Source organism: Erinaceus europaeus, chromosome 9 (assembly GCF_950295315.1).
Source record: "Erinaceus europaeus chromosome 9, mEriEur2.1, whole genome shotgun sequence".
Classification (NCBI taxonomy): domain Eukaryota; kingdom Metazoa; phylum Chordata; class Mammalia; order Eulipotyphla; family Erinaceidae; genus Erinaceus; species Erinaceus europaeus.
The window spans coordinates 66,252,342-66,278,136 of NC_080170.1; the positions used below are offsets into that span (position 1 = coordinate 66,252,342).

At 44.2% G+C, this 25,795-nt stretch overlaps 1 protein-coding gene across 3 annotated transcripts; it reads right to left on the minus strand.

Annotated features, from left to right (window-relative positions):
* Window positions 1-12,033: 12,033 nt before the first annotated feature.
* On the minus strand, window positions 12,034-24,767 carry HSD17B7 (hydroxysteroid 17-beta dehydrogenase 7). Of its 3 annotated transcripts, XM_016192662.2 has the most exons (9): window positions 24,609-24,767; window positions 22,864-23,067; window positions 21,247-21,339; window positions 19,293-19,407; window positions 17,072-17,266; window positions 15,806-15,910; window positions 14,866-14,922; window positions 14,314-14,412; window positions 12,034-13,166 (listed from the first exon to the last, which is right to left on the minus strand). In XM_016192662.2, the coding sequence occupies exons 1-9, from the start codon at window positions 24,641-24,643 to the stop codon at window positions 13,059-13,061; spliced, it is 1,011 nt and encodes a 336-aa protein (XP_016048148.1). In that variant the 5' UTR covers window positions 24,644-24,767; the 3' UTR covers window positions 12,034-13,058. The 3 variants fall into 3 exon arrangements, 2 of the variants coding, with proteins under 2 accessions (XP_016048148.1, XP_016048150.1); XM_016192664.2 differs by lacking the exons at window positions 12,034-13,166; window positions 14,314-14,412; window positions 14,866-14,922 and having other exon boundaries at window positions 15,846-15,982; XR_009551611.1 differs by lacking the exons at window positions 12,034-13,166; window positions 14,314-14,412; window positions 14,866-14,922; window positions 15,806-15,910 and having other exon boundaries at window positions 17,248-17,266; window positions 19,293-19,381; window positions 24,609-24,766.
* Window positions 24,768-25,795: the final 1,028 nt, after the last annotated feature.

Genomic DNA, 25,795 nt, shown 5'->3' on the forward strand with positions numbered 1-25,795 from the left:
GAGCAGGTTCAATCCCCTACGCCACCATAAACCAGAGCTGAGCAAGCCAGCAAACAAGGCCTAAAACGATGTTTTGTCGCCACCGTATGGACATAGAGTAGAATGCACCTCAGGAGAGAAAAGCATCCAATATAAAGCTGAAGAAAATACACTGAGGCATAACCACTCCCATCATGGAAAGAACTGATCTCATGAAACAGACTGACAGGGACATGCTGGGAATAAGCAGACCCCTCACCCACACACGAAAAACTTATTTTACTTCTGCCTGCACCAGACACATCTGACCAGAAATATCTCTGAATAGATTATAAATCCTATCAAGACACCAGGAACATCCCCTGAACCAAGACACTATGTAGGGCCCATCAGCTTGTCCCAGGGTGGGCTCCTCAGCTCCCCTGGCTGGGCTCTCATGCTTCCCTTGGCCAGGGCTCCTAAAACTCCTCTGGGTATTACATTAAAGCTTTCCTTTGTCTACAGCTGGTTCTACTTGCCTCATTTATATGTCATATTTCTTTTTTCTTTCTTTCTTTATTGGGGGATTACTGGTTTGCAGTCAACAGCAAAATACAGTAGTCGGGGGGGGGGGCGGGTGGCAACGCAGTGGGTAATGCACAGATGTTGTGAAGCGCAAGGACCGGATCCCAATTTGAGCCCTCTGCTCCCCACCTGCAGGGTGGTCACTTCACAAGTGGTGAAGCAGGTCTGCAGGTGTCTACCTCTCTCTCCCCCTCTCTGTCTTTTCCTCCTCTCTCAATGTTTCTCTTTCCTATTCAACAACAGTAACAACAGCAATAACAACAGTAACAATAACAAGGGCAACAAAATTGAAAAAATGGCCTTTGGAGCAGTGGATTCATAGCGCAAGCACTGAACCTCAGTGATAACCCTGGAGGCAAAAAGAAAAAGAAAAAAATAGAGTAGTTTGTACACGTGTAACATTTCTCAGTTTTCTATGTAGCAATTCAACCCCCACTAGGTCCTCCTCTGCTATTTTCTGGTATTTCAACTCTTCCCCTTACCCCACAGTCTTTTAGTTTGGTGCAATACCCCTAACCCAGTCCAAGATCTGCTTTGTGTTTTCTCTTCTGTTCTTATTTTTCAACTTCTATGAGTGAGATCATCCCATTACTCTTCCTTCTTTTTCTGGTTTACTACACTTAACATGATTTCTTCAAGCTCCATCCGAGATGAGAAGAAAGTGAAATCACTGTGTATATATAGTATTTCATTGTGTATATAGACACAACTTGCTTATCTGTTGTTGGCCATGTGGGTTTCTTCCAGGTTTTGGCTGTTACAAATTATGTTGTTATGAACATAGGTATACACAAGTTATTTTGGATGGGTGTGTTTGGTTCCTTAGGATATATCCCAGAAAAGGAATTGCAGGGTCATAGGGTAGATCCATTTATAGACTTCTGAAAGTTCTCTAGACTCCTTTCCACAGGAGCTGGACTAATTAACATTCCCACCAGCAGTGCAGGAGGGTTCCTTTGTCCCCACAATCTCTTCAGCATGTTTTTCTTTTTTAATTTTTTATTATCTTAGAAGACAGAGACGGGGAGAGAAAGATAGACACCTGCAGACCTGCTTCACCACCCGTGAAGGGATTCCCCTGCAGGTGGGGAGCCGAGGGCTGGAACCGGGATCCTTATGCCAGTCCTTGCGCTTCCTGCCGCCTGCACTTAACCTGCTGTGCCACCGCCTGACTCCCCTTCTTCTACATGTTTCAACCCAACTTTCCCAACACAATTTGTTGAAGAGACTCTTTTACCTATTTAATTATCTGGGCACCTTTGTCAAAGATTAGGTGTTCACAGGTTTAGGGGCTTATTCCTGGACTCTCAATTCTGTTCCATTGGTCAGTGTGTTATTTGTTCCAATACCAAGAAGCTTTGATTACAATGGCTCTGTGATACAATTTGAGATCTGGGAGTGTGATGCCTCCAGTTCTGTTCTTTCTTTTCAAGATCATTTTAGCAATTCTAGTTATTTCTAATTCCAGATAAACTTTTTTGTCTTATTCTCCTAAAAAAATTGGATGGGACCTTGATAGGGATTACATTAAATTTATATATGGCTCTGGGTAGTATATTCATTTTGATGATGTTAATTTTTCTGACCCATGAACATGGAATATCTTTCCTCTTTTTTGTGTCTTCTATCTCCTTGAATAGTGACTCATAATTTGCATTATTATTTTTTTTAATTTTATTTTTTAACCAGAGCACCGCTTAGCTCTGGCTTATGATGGGGCGGGGGATTGAACCTGGGACTCTGGACCCTGAGGCATTAAGAGTCTCTTTGCAGTACACAACAGTCTGCAGTGGCCCAATATGTACATCAAGCAAGCAGAAAGACTTAAAAAAGACAACATAAAGTATTTAATCAAATAGTTTCTACTTAGACCTAGATACTCTCCTCACCTACTTCCTATTCCACTTCCCTCAGTGACTCCAAGGCTAACCTTGTCAAGATAAATTCAGGACTACAAAAAGCTGGATAAGGGCAAGAGACCAGCATACTTTAGTGATGGCTACTTTGATTACTACCAGGCCACCTCATCTCCCAGAACCCTAAACAGGGAATCCTGGGATCCTCACACAGACATGATGGGCCTATACCTCTAACAGATCCCTCTCACTGCCACTGGTCATCTCCCTCAGGAACAATATAGTGGGCCCCTTTATGTGCCCCTACAGGACCTTGTACTCATTGTGGATCTTAATGGTAGGAGCTACTACATTCTCTGAAGGGAGGCTAGACCAAAATACTCTTAACACCTGAGGAAGATGGGTTCATCAGTGGATGCAGCCTAGAATGCTCCTAGCTATGATCACAGAAAGCGAGCTCAGACCTACAAGGATGCATATGTTACACATGCTCCTGCACAGAATATAGATCCTAGATCAAATCAATGGGGTTTACAGTTAACAATATCTATATACTTTCCCCATATTTGGGAGCTACTCTCTTCCCTGATACAGTTTTTAAGTCCTATTTCTTTTTTATTTTTATTTTTTAAAATTTATTTTAAAAAGGAGACATTAACAAAACCATAGGATAAGAGGGGTATAACTCCACACAATTCCCATCACCAGATCTCCATATCCCATCCCCTCCCCTGATAGCTTTCCTATTCTTTATCCCCCTCGGAGTATGGACCCAACGTCATTGTGGGATGCAGAAGGTGGAAGGTCTGGCTTCTGTAATTGCTTCCCCACTGAACATGGGCATTGACTGGTCAATTAATACTCCCAGCCTGCCTCTCTCTTTCCCTAGTAGGGTGGGGCTCTGGGGAAGTGGAGTTCCAGGATATATTGATAGGGTTGTCTGTCCAGAGAAGTCTGGTCGGCATCATGTGAGCATCTGGAACCTGGTGGCTGAAAAGAGAGTTAACATACAAAGCCAAACAAATTGTTGACCAATCATGGACCTAAAGGCTATAATAGTGCAGATGAAGTGTTGGGGGGTCCTTCATTTGGTAGATAGCTAAGAGGCATATTTTAGTTATATTTCAAAAAGCTTGCAGCCATACTTTTTTTTTTTTTCCCTCTGAGCCTGAAATCTGATATGCAGGTGGATCCAAGTTATTGTCTGGGGAGATGATGTCATGGCTGGAAAAGGGACAGAAAGCTGGATCAGGGAAGAGAGTAGCTCCCTAATATGGGGAAGGGGTATAAATATTGTTGACTATAAACACCACCAATTTGATTTGGTCTGGGGCCCATATTCAGCTTAGTAGCCTATATGACCTCTGCAGTCCTGTAGATCTGAGCTCACATTCTGTGATGATGAGTAGGAACATTCCAAGCTGCCCCAATATCGACCCATCATCCTCAGGTATAGCATAGAGTATGCTGTCCATCCTCCCTTCAGAGGATGGAACATTCTCTACCATTGTTGATCCAAGTTGAGGGCAAGGTCCTATGGGGGGCCCACAAAGGGATCTTTTTTGTTGTTCCTGATAGAGATGACTGGTAACAATAGAGAGAGGGATTTATTTGAGGTCTAGGCCCATCATGTCTGTTTGGGAATCTCAGGACTCCCTGAATAGGGCCCCAGCTGATGGGGTGGCCTGATAGTGACTAAAGAGTCATCATTAAAGTATGCCAGTCTCTTTCCCTTACTCAGCTTTTTCAGTTCTTGCTTTGCTAAGGTTAACTTTGTAGTGAGTGAGAGAACTGTAATAGGAATTATTACAGTTCTCTCACTCACCAATAGTATGTGAGGAGGGTATCTAAGTCTAATTAGATACTATTTCATTATGAACTTGATACTATTGCAGACTATTGTGCACTTTTGCTTTTAGGTATATATTTTGCACTAATTTATAGATACATATGAACATATACTCTATCTCACGGGACCTGGTCTATATCTAGGGCACCAAAGTAAAAACCCTGAGGTGAGGGTGAGGGTGGATATTCGGCGGGGGTGGGGTGGGGTGGGGTGGGGTGGGATGGGACACAGTCTTCTGGTGGTGGAAATGGTGTTTATGTACACTCCTATTAATTTGTAGTCTTATAAATCACTGTTTAATTAATATGAGAGGGGAAAAAGTCTCAAACTTTTTAAAGCACAGACTGAGTCTTTTTAATAAATAGGCTGAGTCTTTGATATGTTGACTCTTTTTTTATTTATTCCCTTTTGTTGTCCTTGTTTTATTGTTGTAGTTATTATTGTTGTTATTGATGTCATCATTGTTGGATAGGACAGAGAGAAATAGAGAGAGGAAGGGAAGACAGAGAGAGGGAGAGAAAGATAGACACCTGCAGACCTGCTTCAACGCCTATGAAGTGACTCCCCTGCAGGTGGGGAGCTGGGGGCTCGAACCGGATCTTTCAGCTGGTCCTTGTGCTTTGCGCCAAATGTGCTTAACCTGCTGCACTACCGCCTGACTCCCGATATGTTGACTCTCTTAAAAGCTTAGACCAGGGAGAACAGAAGCAACCGGTGGTACAGCTATATACAAATAATGTCAAAGGACATAAATTATGGTGATGTTGTGTATGATACAGCAAATCCCAACAAAGGGATTTTTCAAAGTTAACCCAATTACCAAATAATGTGATTATAGCATTAACTATCTATTGTCTTCTTAACCCTAAGACAGTAGGAACCTCCCATTTCCTCTATAGAGGCTATATTTCCCCCAGTCCTGGAACCTTAGGATGGGGTTCACTTTCCTGCATGCTTCTCTCAATTCATACCAAACGATCCCAACCTAATCAACACAACGAGTACCACCTCAGCATGCTTCACTTCAGACTGTGTCCAGAGACTTCAGGCATGGAATGACAACCCTTCAACTTCATTACTCGGGTGAGACCTTTCCTTTCATAGTATTCTCTAATTCCATTCCAGGAAGTTTACTTCCTAACAAAGTCTAGTCCTATTTCTAACTCTGACAACATCTCCCCAGACAATATCTTTGGTCCACCTGCATGTTAGCTATTAGGAATGGGCAAAAATTAGTAAAGTCATGGGCCCCTTGGAATATGCCCAAAATAAATCTACTAGCTTTTTCCAAAATGGAGACCTCAAATCTCATCTGTTATATTCTTGCCTTTAAGTTCCTGACTATTAAACAATTTATTCTTTATATCTAAATGCTTTTTCAGACACCAAGTTGCAAATGCTACCATGATGCCAAACTGACTTCCCTGAGCAGAGACCTCACCAACATATTCTGGAATTCCACCTCTCCAGATCCCTGTCCCACTAGGAAAAGATAGAAATAGGCTGAGAGTATGGACAGACCTGTCATTGCCCACGTTCAGTGGAGAAGCAATTACAGAAATTAGACTTTCCCCCTTCTACATCCCATAATGATCCTGGGAGCATGCTCCCAGAGAGAATAGGAATAGGAAAGCTTTCAAGGGAGGTCATGGGATACGGAACTCTGGTGGTGGGAATTGTGTGAAATTGTACCCCTCTTATCCTATGGTCTTGTCGATATTCTCTATTTTATAAATTATAAAGGAGTCTCTTTGCATAACCATTATGTTATCTCCCTCCACAAATTTTTTTTTTTTAGTTTTATGACTCAAAATTTTCCGTATACAAGTCTTTCACTACTCTTGTTAGGTTTATTCCTAGATATTTTGTTGTTGTTGCTATAGTAAAAGAGATTGATTTCTGGATTTCTTCATCTTAGTGTTTGCATAGAGGAATGCCACTGACTTCTGTATGTTAATTTCATAGCCTGACATCTTACTATATTGCCTGATATTGTCCAAGAGCTTCCTGCTGAATTCTCTAGGTTTTTCTATGTATACTATCATATCACCTGCAAATAGTGAGAGTTTGACTTCTCTTCCAGTCTGTGTCCCTTTAGTTCCTTGCTCCTGCCTGATTGCTATGGCAAGAACTTCCAACACTGTACTGAATAGTAATGGTGATAGTGGGCAGCCCTGTCTGGTACCTGTTCTAAGGGGAAATGCTTCCAGTTTTTCATCACTGAGTATGACGTTGGTTGTAAGTTTGCTATATATGGACTGCACTATCTTCAGGAATTTTCCTTCTATTCCCATTTTTATGTAGCATTTTGATCATGAAGGGATACTGAGTTTGTCAAAGGCTTTCTCTGCATCTATTGATATAATCATGGGGTTTTTGGTCTTGCTTTTATTGATGTGGTAGATCATGTTGATTGATTTATGTGTATTAAACCAACCTTGCATCCCTGGGATAAATCCCACTTGGTCATGATGAACACTTTTTTATATACCGTTGTAATCAGTTGGGTAAAATTTTGTTCAATATCTTAGCATCTATGCTCATCAGATATATTCCAGAGCTCCAGTGGCGCAATTAGTTAGCACATGGTACTTGTACAGATATATTTCTAACAAATGTCATCTTTAGATATGCTGAAATATTCATGTCAATTCCTTATGGGAAATAGAGAAGCTGGTGAAGAGACTTATACAGAGCAAGACTGGCATGTCTGAGGTCCCATGCACCACCACCACCACAGACACACACACACACCATCCTTCTGTGCCTGATTGTTGTCGAGGCCTCTATTTCCTCTGCTGAAAACATAAATACTTTATAAAGAATGAATTCCTAAGGGCCAGGTGGTGGCACTCCTGCTTAAGTGCACGTTATAATGCACAAGGACCTGGATTCAAGTCCCCGGTCCCTAGCAGCAGGGGGAAAGCTTTGCAAATGGTGAAGTAGGACTGCAGGTGTCTCTCTTCCTCTCAACTTCTGTCTGTCTCTATTCAATAAATAAATAACAAAATAAGTGAAGAATGAATTCCTGGCAAGTGTGGAAAATGGAGAGCACCCCAAACCAAGGAAACAAGGGAACATGAAACCCCTCACTTTGATGAGGGGCTCCAGAGTCAGAGATCCTGTGCTGGTATCTAACAATGCAGAGAGAGAGAGAGAGAGAGTCTATGGTGGTGGTGGGTCCTCCTCTCTCAAGCAGCTTTGCTCTGTTGTTTGAGAGCTATCTTTGCCCTTGGTGGCATAGACAAGACCCCAAACCTATATATTGTTTCAGTGGCAGTGTGGCTTTGATGTCATAATTAGAGGAACAATTAGAAATCTTCTATAATGACCTGCCTCTTTTGTCTTTTACTTCAAGGTGCTCTTGATTCTGGGGTGTCCTAAATCCGGATGCTGGCTGACTAGCTCCCTAAGGAAGTCCACAGCTGCCTGTTCAGTGGGCTGCTACCTCTGGAGGAAGTTATCAATTTTTGTTTTTCACCAGAGCACTGCTCAGCTCAGACCTGTGGTAGTATAGAGGTTTGAATCTGGAAGACTCAGGCATGAGAACTGTTTGCATCACCATTATGCTGTCTCTCCTACCCTGGTGAGCTTTTCAGTCCTTTGGAGGCTCCCAGTGAACTGGATATGCACGGACAGTTGTTCATTCTCTAACATCAGCATGGCATTATCTTAGTCTCTAGTATTAGCAGCTGCTCAAAGAGATTGTTCAAGTTAATTCCGTAAGACTCTCTGTTAGTGGATTATTCATTTCTATGGGCGTGCGTGTACACACATACGTACACGTACACACACAGTGTCCAGCTCAGGATATCCTTCCATGCCTCTGATAATCAGGTCTTGTGTGCTAGTACTGAGTTTTCCATGGCCAAATTGCCTTTTTAAAAAATAGATAAGGATGGGATGCAGAGTTTTAGTAGTGGGAATTATGTGAAATTGTACCCCTCTTATCCTATGGTTAAGTCAATGTTTCCTTTTTATAAATAAAAAATTAAATTAAAAAAATAGTCTATATGTGGTCCGGGAGGTGGCACAATGGTAAAGCTTTGGACTCTCAAAGCATGAGGTCCCAAGTTCGATCCCCAATAGCACATATGCTAAAGAACCAGAATGATGTCTGGTTCTTTCTCTCTCCTCCTATCTTTCTCACACATAAAATCTTTTTCAAAAGAGAGAGTTCTACCATAATGCCAACCTAACTTAGGCAGACCTCACCAATGTGTCTTGGAGCCCCACCTCCCCGGAGCTTTCATTAGGGAAAGATAGCAACAGGCTGGGAGTATGGATCAACTCTGTCAATGCTGATGCACAGCAGAGAAGCAATTAAAGAAGCCAGACCTCATACTCCATAACGATCTTTGACCCATACTCCCAGAGGGATTAAAGATACAGAAGCTTCCAATGGAAGAGATGGGATATGGATCTCTTGTGGTGGGAACTGTACCCCTCTTATCCCACAATCTTGTTGAACATTATTAAATCACTAATAAAAATAGATCAAAATCAAATAGATGGGGCTTGCAGTTAACATTTGTATACTTTTCCCATAATTGGGAGCTACTCTTTTCCCTGATACAGCTTTCTAGTTCTATTTCCAATTCTAACACTTCTTCCCAGATAGTGCCTTTGGCCCACCTGCATTTTAGCTGTCAGGCTCAGGCAAAAATTAGTAAAGTTATGGGTCCCTTGGAATATACCTAAAACAGTACTAGCGTTTTCCAAAATGGAGATCCCAAATCTTATTGGCTATATTCTTTTAGGTTCCTAATTATTAAACTATTTATTTTGCTTTATATTTTAATGCTTTTTCAGCCAGCAAGTCACAGATGCTACCATGACACCAACCTGACTTCACTGGATGAATGACCTCACTGATGTGCCCTTGAATCCCACCTTTCCAGAGCCCTGCCCCACTAGGGATAGAAACAGGCTGAGGTCATGGATCATCCTGCCAACACCCATGTCCAGTGGAGAAGCAATTTTAGAAGCCAGACCTTCCACCTTCTGCACTCCATGATCCTGGGTCAATGCTCCCAGAGGGATAAAGAACAGGGAATGATGGGAATTGTACCTCTCTTATCCTATAGTCCTCTGTGCTGGTTCTCATGCAACATTCCTAGCTCTTCTTCATATATGAGTTTTTTCTCCTTATTCCAGAGAGAGGGGGTCACACAAGCAATTGAGAAGGAAACAGACATCACTGGTAACACCTCAGTGATGGTATGCCTTGAACCCTGGCAGCTGGCAGTGCACACTACTGACAGAGCTAGTCTGATATTTCCTAGCCCTTGAAATGAAGATAGATGATGACAACAATAAAAAGGTACAGCTATTTACCCCCACTATCAACAAAACAGTACATTTTACCATTCTGTTGACAGGGAATCCTAGCAAGGAAGGCCTAAGGCACTGTTTGTGTCCCCACCTTGTGGGCATGTGGTAAAATGCAACTCAGGAGGGGAAACCTCAATCAATCTAAATGTCATCTTTGCATATTCTTAAATATGCCTGCCTTTCTTTGCAAATAGAGCAGGTGGCATTTCCCCTGTCCAAACTGTTTCTCCTTTGACCAAGCCTTGGTTTTATGACAATAGAGAAAAAAGAATGGGGGGGGGCAGGTGGTGGTGCACTTGGAACACAATGTGCAAGGACGTGGGTTTGAGCCCCTTACCACCAGCAGGGGGAATGCTTTGCAAGTGGTAAAGCATTGTTGCAGGTGTCACTTTGTCTCTCCCTCTCTATCACCCCCTTCCCTCTTGATTTCTGGCTGTCTCTATCCAATAAATAATATTAAAAGAAATTAAAAAGAAAAAAGGATGGTATCTGCATAGAGAATGGATCCAGGGTGGAACACCAGTTTACCAGTACAGTCCCCTTCCCACTGCCTCCAGGCTCTCTTCCTAGGCTCTCTACTTAGGAAACTCTGAAGCAGAGTTAGAGTGGCAGACCCCAAACCCTGGAAGATCCCTGAATTTTAAGTGTTTTCCCAGCTTCCCAAGCACTCCATGTGTTGGTTCCCCTGTAACACTCGTTTTTATTAAAGAGATATTACTTTATTACTTACTTCAGAATGGAGAAACAGGTAGGTTATACTGGTGATGAGAGAAAGAGAGCCCAAGACTGCAGCTCACTAAGTTATCGGCACTGACCTTAGGTGGCCTGAAAGTCCTGTGCTTCATCAGCTGAGCCAGTCTGCCTGACACACTCTAGCCCTTGGAGTAAAGGAAAAATACATATTTTCCCCTAAGGTACCTCAGCTACCCCATCCATGAAAGCAAGACATAGCACAGGAGAGCAGGCAGTAAATTTGCAGGGAGGCCAGCAAATAAGGCCAAAGGTGCTATTATGTCACCACCTTGTGCTGAAATATTCTCTAAATGCCAGCCTTATAAATATATAATAAAATACCCTCAGGAGAGAAGGCTGCATCCAACCCAAATGACATCTCCGTGTGTGTGTGTGTGTGTGTGTGTGTGTGTGTGTGTGTGTGTGAGACAGTGAAGTGTGAGCCCTGCATCTAGGCAGCTCCAGGCTTTCTCATTTTGTAAACTTTGAAGCAGAGTAGGAATAGTGACACCTGCAGCACTGTTTCACTGCTTGTGAAGTTTCCCCTCTTTAGGTGGGGACAACCAGGGGTAAGGTCCTCGGGCGTGGCAATGTGAGTGTTCAGTTGGGTGTGCAATGCCTAGCCCTCCAAATATTCTTAAATATGTGTGACAATTCCTTAAAAGAACCAGAGCAGTTGGGAAGCAGCTTAGTGGTGGAAAGCAAGACAAGGATGTGTGAGGCCCCTGGTCCCATCCTGTTTCTCCAATACCTGACTGCTGCAAGGCCTGGATTCTCCCAAGGAAGACACAACCTATTAACTATATTCCTACACTGGGTCTCTGAATCTGGAAGCAGAGTGGTGCCACTTCCTTCTCTTGCTGTGTTTCTGGGCTCTCTCCATTTTCCGCACTGAGCATGGACTCATTCTTTTCAAAGACTTTTATGTATTAAGCAAAGGATACAGAGTGATGACACTATCTGGAGGCTTGCTCTGCCTGCAAGGTTGAAGACTGACCTGATAGGAATGTTTCAAAGTTCAGTATCAGGTGCAGAGAATGTATGCCCTAAGACATCAAAGTTGTCAGGGTTTGGAGACTGTGTTCTCGGGGCAGAATCCAGTCTAGTGTCTGTTTTCTGGCACTGCATTGGTGCTCAAAGGCAGTGTTGGCAAGTCCCCACCAATGCAGTGGAGACTGGGCTTGAACCTGGCCTGTGCACATGGCAAATCAGCTCACCCAAGACTCTGTTTGCCTTGTGGGCTGGTGAGAGAGCATAATGGTTATGCAAAATGTCTTTCATGCCTGAGGCACCAGAAGTCCCAGGTTCAATCCCAACCAGCATTACCATAAGCTGGAACTGAGTAGTGTTCTTGTTAGAGAAACAAAACAAAAACACCTTGTTTGTCAAATTAAACATTCCAGAAATCTCCATTGGGCCTCCCAATCAAGCCTACAGTCTCAGGGCCTCTAAGCCATGGTTGACACGTTCCAGGTTAACATGGGTCATTGCTGGAGGTTGTGTCTCCAGCCCTCACAGCAGGCTCCCTGGCAGGCTGGGGCCCTGGTTCTTTGAAGCCTATCCTAAGCAACTCTCCTTCTCCTCACTGTCCATTGGGATAGACAGAAGACCCTGACAGGGGGCTGAAATGAGAGAAATGTGCTGTCCTGCTAGCCTAGGGACACCTCAGGATGTCAGTTCAGTCCATGAAAGGATGAGGAAGCATGTAAATCAAGAGACTTTGGGGAAAGCAAAGGTGTATTCATTGGCTAGGAATGAGAAGGGGGAACCCACACTCAGGGGGGAAAATTTTTTTAAAAATCTGCCCCCTGATGGATGGAGCAGATGAAGTATCGGACCCTCAGGCACGAGGTGCTGAGTTCAGTCCTCTCCAGTGGTTGCCAGAGACATCTCTTCACCCCTTTTCCAAAGCATCAGGCACCAAGGCAACCCAACACACACACAAAGGCCAATAGCCCCCAAGATCCGAGGAAGAGCAGAGTGTGCCTAAGAGCCCCCACAGCATAGAAGCGAAGGCCCTCGCCTCAGAGGAAGATTCTAGAGGGCCTGTGTCCTCTACTGAGGACATTACCACTGGAAGTCAAGATCACAAGGTCACAACCAAGAGACTAGAGTGAGGTCCACTTCCTGCCTAGCCAGGGATCTCAGTGAAAAGACACTTGTAAACTAGAGTGAGTATGGATTTCAGCAGCCTAAACACATCTGTGCCTTTGTCCTTGTGGTCAAAAGCAGGGCTGTTTGGATCACAGTTACCAGGATGTAATAATCTCAAGAATTCTTGGAAACATCATGTTGCAGGAAGAATTAAGTCCAAAGGCAGAATAAAACTGCCACTAAGAAGAGGGAGAAAGTTAATCTGGCCACACAGAGTGGGCAGGAGTCCTCCTTCCTGGGGACCGGGCCCAGAAGAGTCATGGCCTGCAAGAAACAACAGTCTGGAGAACGACATTTTACTCCACCAGTCCCTTCCCTATGTGCACACACACGGCCTTAGAGAGAAGTCAGAGAGGAGAGGAGAGGCGACCAGAGTTCTGAGTTTGCCACAGATGCACACCACCCAACTCAAAAGGAGAGAGCCAGGTAAAGGAGGCATCAGCTGTCAGTGTCAGCTCTGCTTCACTTCCCTTCTTTCTCTTTTGTTGCTGCCAGGGTTTCAATCCTACGGGGCAACTATTTAGATAGAGACAGAGGGAGAGAGAAGACACTCCAACACTGAAGCTTCCACTGAAGCCTTCTCAGGTGAGCTAGCTCACTAGACCATCATCTGCTTTCTGCACGGCAATCCTGATATGCTTTTGCAGGTGCAGTAAGTTCTGGTAAAATTTTTCAGCAGTGTCTTCATCCAGGTCCATCTGGGGGAAAAAAAAAGGAAGAAGAAAGGAAGTGAGTAGTATTTGTACAACAGGACTCAGAGGGGCTCATGCTCAGTGAGTTAAGTCAGAAGGAGAAAGAAAAATGCCATATGCTCTCACTCAGACGTGGAAGACAGAGAATCAGCATTCCTTTCAACAATGGGACTTATTTTTAGTAATAATGAGAAATCATGAGAGCATAGAGCTTGGTTCCCTTGGGCCTCATGCTGGTGATGTGCAGACCAACTTCACTGCCTATAATCTGACATAGATTAGACAATATATTCACCTCAATCCAGTTAAAAAATTTTTTAAGACAGAGATAGGGAGGCAGAAATAAGAGACCACAGCACTGTACTATCCAAGTGAGCTGTTTTACCAGCTTAGTCATCCTAAACTTTAATCCAGTTATTTATTTATTTGATAAAGACAGAGAGAAACTGAGAAGGGAGGGGAAGACAGAAAGGAAAAGAGACAGAGAGACAGCCGCAGCCCTGCTTCACCACTTGTGAAGCTTTCCTCCTGCAGGTGGGGACTGGGGGCTTGAACTCGGGTCCTTGCACACTGACATGTGTGTGCTGAACCAGGTGTGCCACCACCTGGCCCCTTTAATCCAGTTTTACCAATACTTTATGCAATGTCTTCTCACGACAAGTGAGGCTAAAATAAACATCATTTGTGCCAAGAGGACAATACAAACAATTCTGACAGTCTCAAAATAAGTATTTTTTTTATGTCCTAATATGCAGCTTGATGTTGGCTTTCTTTTAGAAGAGTAGAGAGTCCCCTGGCTTTCCCCCACCCTACCCCCTCCACCTCAGCCTCTTCAGATCACCAAACTACCAGAAACAGAAAGGAAGCCAAACTGACTTCAGAAGGAGTTTCTGTCTCATCCATCTTGAGGTGTGCTTTTCAAATACCTATATGTGGCATGACATGAGCACTGTCTAGAAAATGTTCAGAAAGTGAGCTAGTCAGGAGATTAAAGTAGGATATGTAAGATGGGTTAAGAGCACTTCCAGGAGAAAGAAGATGTGCAAAGGCCCAGAGGCAGGAAAGCAAACAGAAAGGACAAAGAGCAGAGCCCAGAGTTAAGAAGGGGAAGCCTAGCTCACAGGCCCAGAAGCAAATGCTGAAACACACCCACCTTTTGGGTTCTGACGTAAGTACTTCCGAAGCCAGAGGTGCCACTCATGTATTTGGTCAGAGCATCAAGAGACTCTGGTTTTTGGTGGAAAAGCCAGATCTGGAAAGAAAGAGCAGGGAAATGTTTTTCTTTTTCATCTGTTCTAGATGAGTGAACTTGGGAGGGATTTTCTGACCTATTTGCTCAGCCTCCTATTTTCCCAAAGAAAATCCACTTAAAGACATTTGTCTCCTCTTCTCTTACTCAAATAAAAGCTATTTTACTGGCCCTATGCAAAAAATAGTATTTTTACTATTCTATGCTTTGCCATTTTTTTTTCTCACTTGAGCCATAGGCCCCGAAGATATTTTCAAGTTAGTGTATGTAGAGCTATTTTTGTTCTAGTGGTACAGGACATGGAGCTCAACCTGGGTTGTGCAGACGGCAAAGTAGTGCCAGTGAGCTAGTTCACAAGCTCAGTAATTTCACTTTTGGGACTGTCCCACTAACAGTGGGCTTTCAGTTTACACTTGCTAAGCCATCAGACAGGCTGCGGAGACCTTTGTAACATACCAGAGCTTCTGTTCCATTGGACGATGTCAAAGTGAAGGAGTCTGTAAAGAAGCGAAGCTGAGGAAAGAAAGCAGTAATTACTTCATGCTGCAGTAGAACAGTCACAAAAGCATCTATATCTTAACCAAGAGTTGGGTGGTAGCGCAGTGGGTTAAGTGCATATGGTGCAAACCGGTTCGAGCCCCCGGCTCCCCACCTGCAGGGGAGTCGCTTCACAGGCGGTGAAGCAGGTCTGCAGGTGTCTATCTTTCTCTCCCCCTATCTGTCTTCCCCTCCTCTCTCCATTTCTCTCTGTCCTATCCAACAACAATGACATCAATAACAACAATAATAAAAGCAACAAGGGCAACAAAAGGGAAAATAAATAAATATAAAAAAAAATTAAAAACCAAAACTTGTAGTAAAGTACACCTTTCATGTATCAATGAAAGGGAAAAGGAGCTAAACAAGAAGAAACACCAGACTCTTATCACACTGTCTTGCAAACCTGCCAGGTTGGGGGACACTCTGTTTGTCTCAGCTCTAGAAGAGCAGGACATTTCTGGGAAGTGCCATTTCCTGGTGTGTGCTGGAGAGCAATGGCTCTGCAGTGTTCAAAAAGGAAGAATGAAACAAATAAAAGATGGCTCTGTGGTCATATAACGCACAACCGCCTTTTTGGGGAGGCAACTTTGAATTCCAATTGTTTCACATAGGAATCACCAAGTTATGTCACCGGAGGACTTTTGAATCCCGAGTGTGTGAGCAGACGGACATTCCCTGAAAGGTGGGAGGAGCAGGAGGAATGGACAGAGGTGTGAGGGCCAGTGGCTTTCAGACCATGATGTGGGATTCTGCCTTCCCAGGTTCCATTGCTCCATTCACCACCCAACTCTCAGACCCAACATTTTGGTGCTCAGATCCCAAACTGAATATCTGAAGAAGCAAATGCATCACTCACCAGCCATGTGATGGGCATCAGCAGCATCCAAACAAAACGAGGGAGGATTCCATAGGTCATGTTCGTGAGCATTGTACCAGGGCACACTACACTGGAGTACAGACCCTGGGAGTGCAGGAAGGGGTCAGAGCGGGACTTGAGTTTAGTGTGCTCCGGCTCAATCCAGCCTTCATCTCACTGATGAAGAAGAGAAAAAGACCCAAGAGGACTGGGGAGTCAGGACACAGCATCTTGAGAGCTGCCTTTTTAAAACGAGATTTATTTATTGGGCTGGGGAGATAGTCTTAATGGTTATACAAAAAGACTTTCATGGCTGAGGCTCCAAAGGTCACAGGTTCAATTCCCAGTACCACCATTAAAACAGAGCTGAGCAATGCTCTGGTAAAACAAATAAACAGATTTATTTATCTTAATATTTATTATAATTTTAACTTGATACAACAGAGAGAAACTGATAGAGAGGGAGCAGTGCTACGCACTCTACAGCCTCCACAGGTGTGTGCACAAGGATTCTATTGGGCTGTCAGAAAAGTCGTGAATTATTTTTCTATGTTTTTCTATGCAAAAATGCATCATGACTTTTCTGACAGCCCAATAGCTCCTGCAGAATGACAGGGAGGAGACTAGACCCAACAGGCCAGGAGCCAGTGACCTCTGCCTTATACTTCCCCATGCGTCAGTTCTGAGTCTAGCTGTTCGTGTCTGGCTTATCCTCAGAGCAATGTTGCTCAAGATATGATGGTGCAACTTTTCTTTCCTTCTTTCTTTCTTTCTTTCTTTCTTTCTTTCTTTCTTTCTTTCTTTCTTTCTTTCTTTCTTCTTCCTTCCTTTCTTTCTTTCTTTCTTTCTTTCTTTCTTCTTTCCTTCCTTTCTCTCTCTCTCCCTCTCTCTCTCTTTTAAATAGAAAGGTGGGGCCTAGGGACATAGCACAATGGTTATGCAAAGAGTCTTTCATGCCTGAGGTACCAAAGGTCTTAGGTTTAATCCCCAGCACTACCATAAGCCAGAGCTAGCTGAGCAGAGCTCTGGTAAAATAAATAAATAAATAAAATAAGAGGCACATGGGGGAGGGGGGATATCAAAGCACTGAAGCTTCCTGAAAATGTGGTGAGGCCAGGCTCAAACCTGAGTTGCACACCTGACAAAGCAGCACACTATCCAAGTGAGCTATTCTGTCAGCCCCAGTACAACTTCTAATCTCCACAGACCTAAAGCCAATTTCTAATCTCCAGCCCCACTGTCAGCAGGCCTTTTAAGAGGGCTCACCCATTGGTTGAAGTTCCTGTTCAAAGCCACACTCAGGAGGTCCATGGCATATTTGGAAGAGCTGTAGGGTTCCTGGCCTTTGCTGTGCTGGAAGTCCTCAAGGCTAAAGTTGGATTTCTTGGCATTGCGAGAAGATGTCCAAATGACTTGAGAAGGACTGTCCCCATGACACAGGAGAGCCTCTAGCTCCTGGATCTGAGGGAGGAAGAACACACGGTTTACCCAAGTCCCTACTCAACCAAGAGGTGACCAGGAGCTGAGAGGGAACCGAGAGCAAAGAGGTGGCCCTGAGCAGCAAATGGTGGCAGCCAGACTCAGCTGGACTGTTATCCATAGACTCTCTGAGGGAAATGGGCCATCCACTATCAGCACTTGGGATTCAAAATGGTCTTGCTGGGTCACGCTAACTGGGAAAAGGACAACCCAGAGGAAGAGGCTGAACTAAAGAAAAGGAAGGATGATGGTCTGGGAGGTGACATAAAGTGTTGGATTCTTAGGCATGAGGTTCCAAGTTTGATCCCTGGTAGCATTGCACCAGAGTGAGGTTTGATTCTCTTTCTTTCTGTTCCTTTCTCTCATAATAAAAACATAAGATCTTCCCTAAAAGGGGGGGAGGGTGGCCATCAGGAGCAGTAGATTTCTACTGCAGGCACCGAGCCCTAGCAATAACTGTGGTGGAAAAAAAAAAAAAAAAAAAAAAAAGATTTGGAGAAGACACTTGATCAAGTAGAAAGCCCAAACATGGAGCTTGTTGGAATCCAGCAGCTCAAAGGTTTATAAGCTGCAGCTCTCTGCAAACTCATTGGGAGTATAAAAGCCAACTGGCTCCCCACCAATCTTCCTACTCCTACACCTACTCTCAATGAATAAGCACTGACATGAACTTGAAGTCATGTTCTTGTTTCCTATGTTTATGCTTTCTTCTTCACCTTGTTCTTCCTCCTCCTCTTATTCTCCTCCTACTCCTATTATTTGCCACCAAGGTTATTGTTGGGGATAGGTGCCTACATGGTCCCACCATTATCAGTAGCCATTTTCCCCTCTTTTCTCTCTTTGATAGGTGACAGACAGAGAGGAAAGACACCTGCAGCACTGCTCCACCACTCCTGCAGCTTCCATCTTGCAGGAGGGGACCAGGGGCTTGAACCCAGGGTCTTTTTACATGGTAAGGTCTGCACTCTACTAGATGAGCCACCACCTGGAGCTGCACACATATTTTCAAAGATTCATTTTATTTGTTACAAATGAGAGTGAGTGTGTGAGTCACATGCAACAGAGAGAAAAGGAGAAAGACAAATCACTGTAACTCTGATATATGTGGTGCTGAGGACTGAACCAGGAGCCTCAGACATGCCAGCATGATGCTCTGCTAGTTGAACTATTTCCCCCAGTTGCTATCTTTTGATTTACTATAAAGAAGCACTGGTCATCAAGGAGGTCCACTTTGGAAGGGACTTATCAAAGGGAAGAAGATAGCAGGTGTGATACAAGCCAATCCAGGAACACAAGTTTTCCCAGCACCAAGGAACTCTGGGCAACCGACAACACGTTCAGGCATGACATTTAAGCCGTCTGATGAGAATAAATCTGAGCCAGAGCACAAAGCAACCCAAGTAGGCCCTTTTGCCCCACCTCCCGTGTGCTCCCGTCATTGCAGCACACATGAATAAGTACTGGAGACGTCAGATCCAATTGATAAGAAGCACTATTAGCAGGGGCAGGCCTGATACCTCTCCTCTCTGCTGGCCAATGCAGGTTCAACCCACACAGAGTGGGACGGAATCTTTTCCTCAGTCTGTATAGTCTTCCCTCCTTCCTTGTAATTTTATTGGTGGTGGTGGTGTGGGGGGAGCCAGGTGGGTAGGTGAGGCACAGTTATGGTTTACAGTACAGTTGCCGACACATGGGTATAATGTCTCTTCTCCCCAGGATAGGCATCTGCAGAACACTCTCACCTCCAACTAGGTCCTTTTCCATCAACATGCACCAGAACTCTTAACACCTTCTCCCCACTCCCTTCCCCCTTCCCCAGAGTCTTTAGTGTAATAATAATACACAGTACAATGTTTACCATGTCCTCGGGCTACCTCAGGGGAAGGCAGAGATTTCATACAAGCCACAGACAAACAGACAGATAAAGCAGCTCGGAGCTGTCTCTTGCATGCCTGGAGAATCCCAACACTGAGCACTGGCTTATAAAGGAAGCACCAAGTCTCCTTACCAGGATAAAGTGACCAAAGACATTGGTTTCAAACACCTCTTGGAGTCCGTCAGCAGTGAGCTTGTCTTCCTGGGTCAGCAGTCCTTCAGCTGTGGAGAACATATGAATCACTCTTCTGAAATAGCAGAAAAGAATGCATGACTTTTATCCATTTTTTGAGCTAACAGTCCTGGAAAGACACTCCCTGCACCCAATTATACCTCTTGTGATTCTACAGTGATAGGAATAAAAAGACTGATTCTCAGAGTGGGTGATCACCAAATTAACAAATGTCTCAAGCTTGATAGGCCTTATCTTCTATGCCACCTCTTGGGCCACTCCTCAGCTCATCTATGTATCTATACGCCTATCTATTTTTAGAGAGAAAGAGAGTAACCACAGCACCAAACCTTCCTTCAATGTGCAGGAGCTAGGTTTGAATCTGGGGTGTACATACAGCAAAACAGCACACTATCCAGGTGAGCTATTTTTCTTCCCCCTCAGCTCTTAACTGAATCAGTTTATAGAAGGGGAGAGTACTGTGCCCTGGATAAAAAGCCTTGCCTATTGTGAACTCATGTCTGACTGCTGGTGCAAGTTAACCAGGCCCTCCTTTGACTGAGAGTTCTAGACCAGTGAATATGCTGGTGCAGTGCTTTAGCCAAGAAATGATTTGGTAGTTCAAGGCCAATGTGTATGTGTAGGTGAGTGAGCATGTGGAAAGGAAATAGAGTAATGGCACTTTTGTAAGTAGGGGTATCTATTTATACCAGATCTACCAGATCACAAAATAAGTTGGAGCTGAGCATTTTCAGAAGCCACTATGTTTGTCTGTATTGTGAAACTCCCAGAAAGTAAAGGCTTATATTATTTTAATTTATATCATATGAGAAAGAATTTCAGATGAGAGTGAGAGAGAATAACCACAGCATCACTTTGGTACCTACGGCAATGGGAACTGAAATGGGAACAGGGCTAGGGAGATAGCATAGTGGTTATGCAAAAAGGCCTTCTTTCATGCTGGAGGCTCTGAGATCCTAGTTCAATCCCAGAGCTGAGCAGTGCTCTGGAGGAAGAAAAGGAAGGAAGGAAGGAAGGAAGGAAAGAAGGAAGGAAAGAAGGAAGGAAGAGAGTGTTAGGTAAGTAAGTCCTGAGTTCTACCAACTGGACTATTTCCCCAGCCAGTCACCAAAGTGTTTATTAAATTTTGCATTTTTGCAGTTTCTGGCTCCTAGCACATAACCTCCAGTAGCTATCCCAGGTACTGGAGCCTCACAGACAACTCTGCTTAGTTCATGGTTTGCCAATAGGGTTACTGTTGTGGCTTGGGGCCTGAATGACTCCACCATTCCTGCTAGTAAAAAAAAAAAAAATTTTTTTTGATAGAGGGTTGAGAGACAGAGAGGAGAGATATACCTGCAACACTGCTCCACCACTTGTGAAGCATTTCCCCTTCAGATGGGGACCAGGGGCTTAAACATGGTATCTTATAGGGGGTCTACTAGGTAAACCATTACCTGGCAAATTCTGCTTAACTTTTATTATTTTAAAGGCATTTTATTTAGTTATTAATGAGAGATAGGAAGAGAGAGAGAGAGAGAAAGAGAGGACAAGAGCATCACTCTGGCCATGTGCTTCCAGGGATTGAACTTGTCACCGCATGCTTGAGAGTCCAATACTTTATCCACAGCACTACCTCCTAGACTACGCTGCTTAATTTTAAAACATCCTTATTAGCAGGTGCATCTGGGCAGACACAACCAAAGTTGACCTTCTGAAACACTGGACAATCAGAGTCTTGCTTCCCAGAAACTTCCCAGGACATGCAGCACTCCCCACAAAAGAGAGATGTTTCTCTCTCATGAAGGGGACTTTAATCCTTCTTGCCTTCATTCTTGATACCCTTGTGTCCCCTAGACTTAATCTCCAAGGGCAAACTAGGCAGCAAAACTCGTTTTTCTAAAGTGGAAATTACCTGGAAAAGAGGCCTGAGAAAAGTGCTTTGATGTTCAGCTGTGGATTGGGCATAATTCCTGCATTCAGATAAATGTAGTCTAGTCTCTGATACCTGTGGGGAAAAACCCAGACAAGAAGGTTAAGTGTCTCCAAGTTGACCAGAATGAGAGGGCCTGTGAAGCACAGAGAATGCTTTCCCAGCCACAGAGATACTGCAGCTACAAAGGGGAAGGTGGAAGAAACTGGTATGCTGCTCTCTTAGAGATGTTCTCTAGTTATGAACAATATTTGAGCTGAATCTGGGACACTCTAACAGGCTTTGAAGTTCATCATTTCTGATTAAGAATTCCTTCCAGTTTAGCCCTCCCAGTTAGGTATCCTGACCACTCTCTGTCTGTTAAACCTACTCTTTTTCTAGACTGGGAAAGGAACCTGCTCCCTTATTTCAGGTTTTTATTTCCCTTGGGTGACAGGTAAAATTTATCTAATGCTAATAATCACTTCACCTGCTCCATTAGCGTGGAATAAATGAAAACATCAAGATAACTAATAAAGCAGAAAGGCTGTGTAGAGGTGGCTTCTTGTTTACTGCCAGGTACCCTGTATCATTCACAAGACCATGACGAGGTGACAGAGTTGAATGACAGGAAGGCACAGTTGGTAGTTCCCTTGGGACAACTGTCAAGTAGAAAGCCAGACAGCATTGTCCCTTTTAAATCTATCTGCATCTTCCACTAAGACTATTCTTAGAGACCTAGGTTCATGGAAAGTCTAGGTTGATCTTAAGCCTCACAAGACACCAGGAATACTCAGAACCTCTCCTAGAATATTCTATGTCCTCCTGTCCCAATGCTCTCTGTAGAGCCCAGAACAACTAAGGCTGCCGCTTAGAGAGATGACACTTGCCAATAAACATGTGGTTACTGGCACAGATCATGCACAAGTGTGTCTTCATCATCCTAGCAATAATGGGAGAAGCAGTGCCGTAGATGTCTCTTTTTCTTTCTCCTTATCTTCCCTTTCCTTCTCAATTTGTCTCTGCCCAACAAATAAATTAATAAACTGTATATAATAGAATAAAAAACTTTCCTAGGGGCCAGTTGGTGGCACACCTGGTTGAGCTCACATATTACAATGTGCAAGAACTTGGATTCAAGCCCCTAGACACCACCTGCAGGGGGAAAGCATCATGAGTGGTGAAGCAGGGCTGCAGGTGTCTTTCTCTCATTCTCTCTCTATCTCTCTCTCCCCTTTTCTTCTTGATTTCTAGCTGTCTCTATCAAATAAATAAAGATAATTAAAATTTTCCCATGCCCCTCCAAAAGTACAAAGTGCTGGTGGGGGCACAGAACTTTGATGATGAGTGTAGTGTAAAATTATACCCCTGTAAGCATATAATTTTTAAATCACTATTAAGCCATTAGCATTGTACAATTATCAACACTTTAGTATACCCTTTCTAGGGAGTTATACTGCATCCAAGGTCTTTATTCCCTCATACTTGAAATACTCATTGGAGACCTGGGACAAGTCATTTACTGTATAGAAGCCCCTAGCATAATATCTCACTCTCCTGCTTCCTTTTTTCTGCCCTATCCTAGTGTGCTAACCATTCTACCACACAACCACAGCGTACCTTTGCTTGAGCTCTTGGCAGGCCCGGAGCACAGACCGCACATTGCTGACATCCACCTGCACAATGGTGACCTCGGCACGGGGATGCAAGGCCAGTAGTTGGGCACGGACACCCTCTGCTTTAGCCATGTTCCTGCAGGCCAGGCATAGGTGTAACTCATCGTTCTCCTCCAGAAGCCGCTCACAGAGGGCAAGGCCAAGGCCACTGCAAATAACAGAGGATGCATTAACCATGAAAGTATCCCATAGGACCACTTCTCTCTGGTTTGGGAGGGGGGGAGGGGACTGTCACCTTTAACTCTCCTTGGGAGCCCAGGCAGACAACTAAACAAAAGACTAAACATCTACTTAAAGAAGGGGGAAACCTCCAACCCCAATCACTAGTTCAAATGCTGCCAGAATTTGTTTCTCTTGTTCTGCAAAAGTTGGATGACATAGTTGGTACACTGCAAATAACAGTTTCCTTTGCATCTTTTTTTTTTTACTTGCCAGTGATTTTCATCTTGTGCTTATTGAGCTACCCACCCCCAAGATTGAACATGTTTTACTTCACTAACTTTCCCATGGTCAAGGTTTCCCTGCTGGTATCACTGCCACTACTGAAATCCCAGATAAGGAATGGAGAGACCTTTTAGAAGAGTCATCAGCAATAAGGCAGGAGGTATAAGGCCCTCTCAGCCATGTACCACTCAGCAGGATTAAGTAGAAGAAAGAAAGAGGAAATATAAGATGGGGATCAAGAAAGAGAAGCAGAGATGAGCATCTAGTTCTAAGACAAACTACAACAGGTGCTCAAATAACATCATTTCATTCCATGTTGCTTTGTTAAAACATTGATGAGAAGACAAGAGTTGGGGCCGGCTTTGAAGGACATGTTATTTGAGGACCTGGTTTCAGTCTATCTTGTTTGCAGTTTCTGAAAACTAGCCCATGTGAAGTGAGGGCTCAAGAGTATTCTGCACACACATAGCAGACTAGCTTGGTGAATCACACTGAAAACCTGGAATTGACTGTAGGCAGAGTGAGACGACCCCTCTCAACCTACCCCCACCCAAAGAACCCGTACCATCAGCAATTCTTTAGTCTTTTTTTTTTTTAATCTTTATTTATTGGATAGAGACAGCCAGAAATTGAGAGGGAAGGGGATGTTAGAGTGGGATAGAGACAGAGAGACACCTGCAGCTCTGCTTCACCACTTGTGAAACTTTGCCCCTGTAGGTGGGGAGCCGGGGGCTCGAACCGGGATCCTTACGCCGGTCCTTGTGCTTTGTGCCACCTGCGCTTAACCTGCTGCGCTAACACCCGACTCCCAGCAATTCTTTAGTCTTTCAACTGTCCGCTAGATATATTTATGTGCATTAGTCCCACTTGAGAATAGCGAGCCTTTACTCTAAAAACGCATTTGCTCATATGACAGCAGATGTAAGAAAAGCAGACATAATCAACTGTGACTTACTTAAGCAACTTCAACACAGGGCAGGACACAGGGAAAGTCTGCCCACTCCAGCACCTACCACGCTGGTTTAGTGCATGGTTCTTAAATGACATATAAAGCCTCCACCTCTCTCAGTAACAGTGACTCAATAACAATGAAGTAAGAGTCAGGGTAGGTGACTGATCTCCATGCTTCCCCAGGAAAAAAGCAGCTCTTCTCAGGGCTTAGCCTAGGTTAAAGCTCCAGCCCCAGCCTGACCCCAGCCGCGGCTCCCCGTGAACCACCCGCCGCCAAGTCTGCAGAGCCCTCACCTGCTCGCCCCCGTAACCAGCACCACTTTCCGCATAGCTGCAACCCGCAAGTAGCAACGCTCACGCTCAGAAGCCCGGGACAAGGGCCCAGAACCCACTCATTCCACCATCCAATCAGAGTCTCAGGAGGCCTTTCCGGCCACGTCCACTCTCCAATCAGAGTAAGCAAAATCCGCCTCCTTTTGCGTCAACGCAACACGCCATGCAGGATCGGGTGTGTAAGATAGGCCGAGGGGCGGGGCCACATGAAGAAGCGGCGTGAGCCAATCCTGGAGCTTCCGAGCACTAAGGTACCCGCCCACCCACGCGGGCGCTCAGGTTGCCCAGACACCCGTGAGCTTTGTCCGCTGTGGGGCGTACACAGCCGGCAGACGCTGTGTCTGGACTGGGGATCTGCGATTTCTGGGGAGAGATCTGACCCTGGGATACGAAGTTTGGGCATTCTCTCAACTTTCCACTCCTTTTTTTGGATATGGGGACCCAGGGACTGTACTCCTTCGCAGCCCAGCGTCTGCTCCCAGACCTCTCCTCAGTTTAACCTGTGCTACATAGCAACTATCTTGTAAATCATTATTTCCTCAATGAAGAGATTTAAAACAAAATCAGTATTTTAAAAAAGTTTCTTTGGGAAAAATGAGCTTTGTTTTTGGTCTAGGAAGACAGTATAATGGTTATGCAAAAAGACTTTAATGCCTGAGGCACTAAAGGTCCCAGGTTCAATTCCCAGCATCTGCACTAAACCAGAATTGAGCAATGCTCTGATTAAGAAAAAAAAAAAAAAAAAGACAAAAGTTTATATCTCCAATGGAAAAATTCTGATTTGTTAAATCTTTTTTTTAATTTTATTTTTTAATAGTTTGTTTTTTTAAACATTCCCTTTGTTTTATTGTTGTAGTTATTTTTACTGTTGTTGTTGTTGGACAGTACAGAGAGAAATGGAGAGAAGAGGGAAGACAGAGAGGGGGAGAGAAAGATAGACACCTGCAGACCTGCTTCACTGCATGTGAAGGGAACCCCCTACAGGTAGGGAGCCAGGAGCTCGAACCGCGATCCTTACTCCAGTCCTTGCGCTTTGTGCCACGCCACGTGCGCTTAACCCGCTGTGCTACCGCCCGACTCCCTTGTTAAATCTTTAATTACTCAAAATTTTCTCAGATATATAAGACAATAATGGGTATAGAGATGAT

Coding starts and splice junctions, on each gene's coding strand:
- HSD17B7 (XM_016192662.2), bottom strand. CDS start 24,643: ATGCGGAAAGTGGTGCTGGTTACGGGGGCGAGCAG. Junction 23,068..24,608: donor CTGGTTACGGGGGCGAGCAG/GTGAGGGCTCTG, acceptor TGTTATTTGCAG/TGGCCTTGGCCTTGCCCTCT. Junction 13,167..14,313: donor CTTACGTCAGAACCCAAAAG/GTGGGTGTGTTT, acceptor TTTTTCCCCCAG/ATGGACCTGGATGAAGACAC.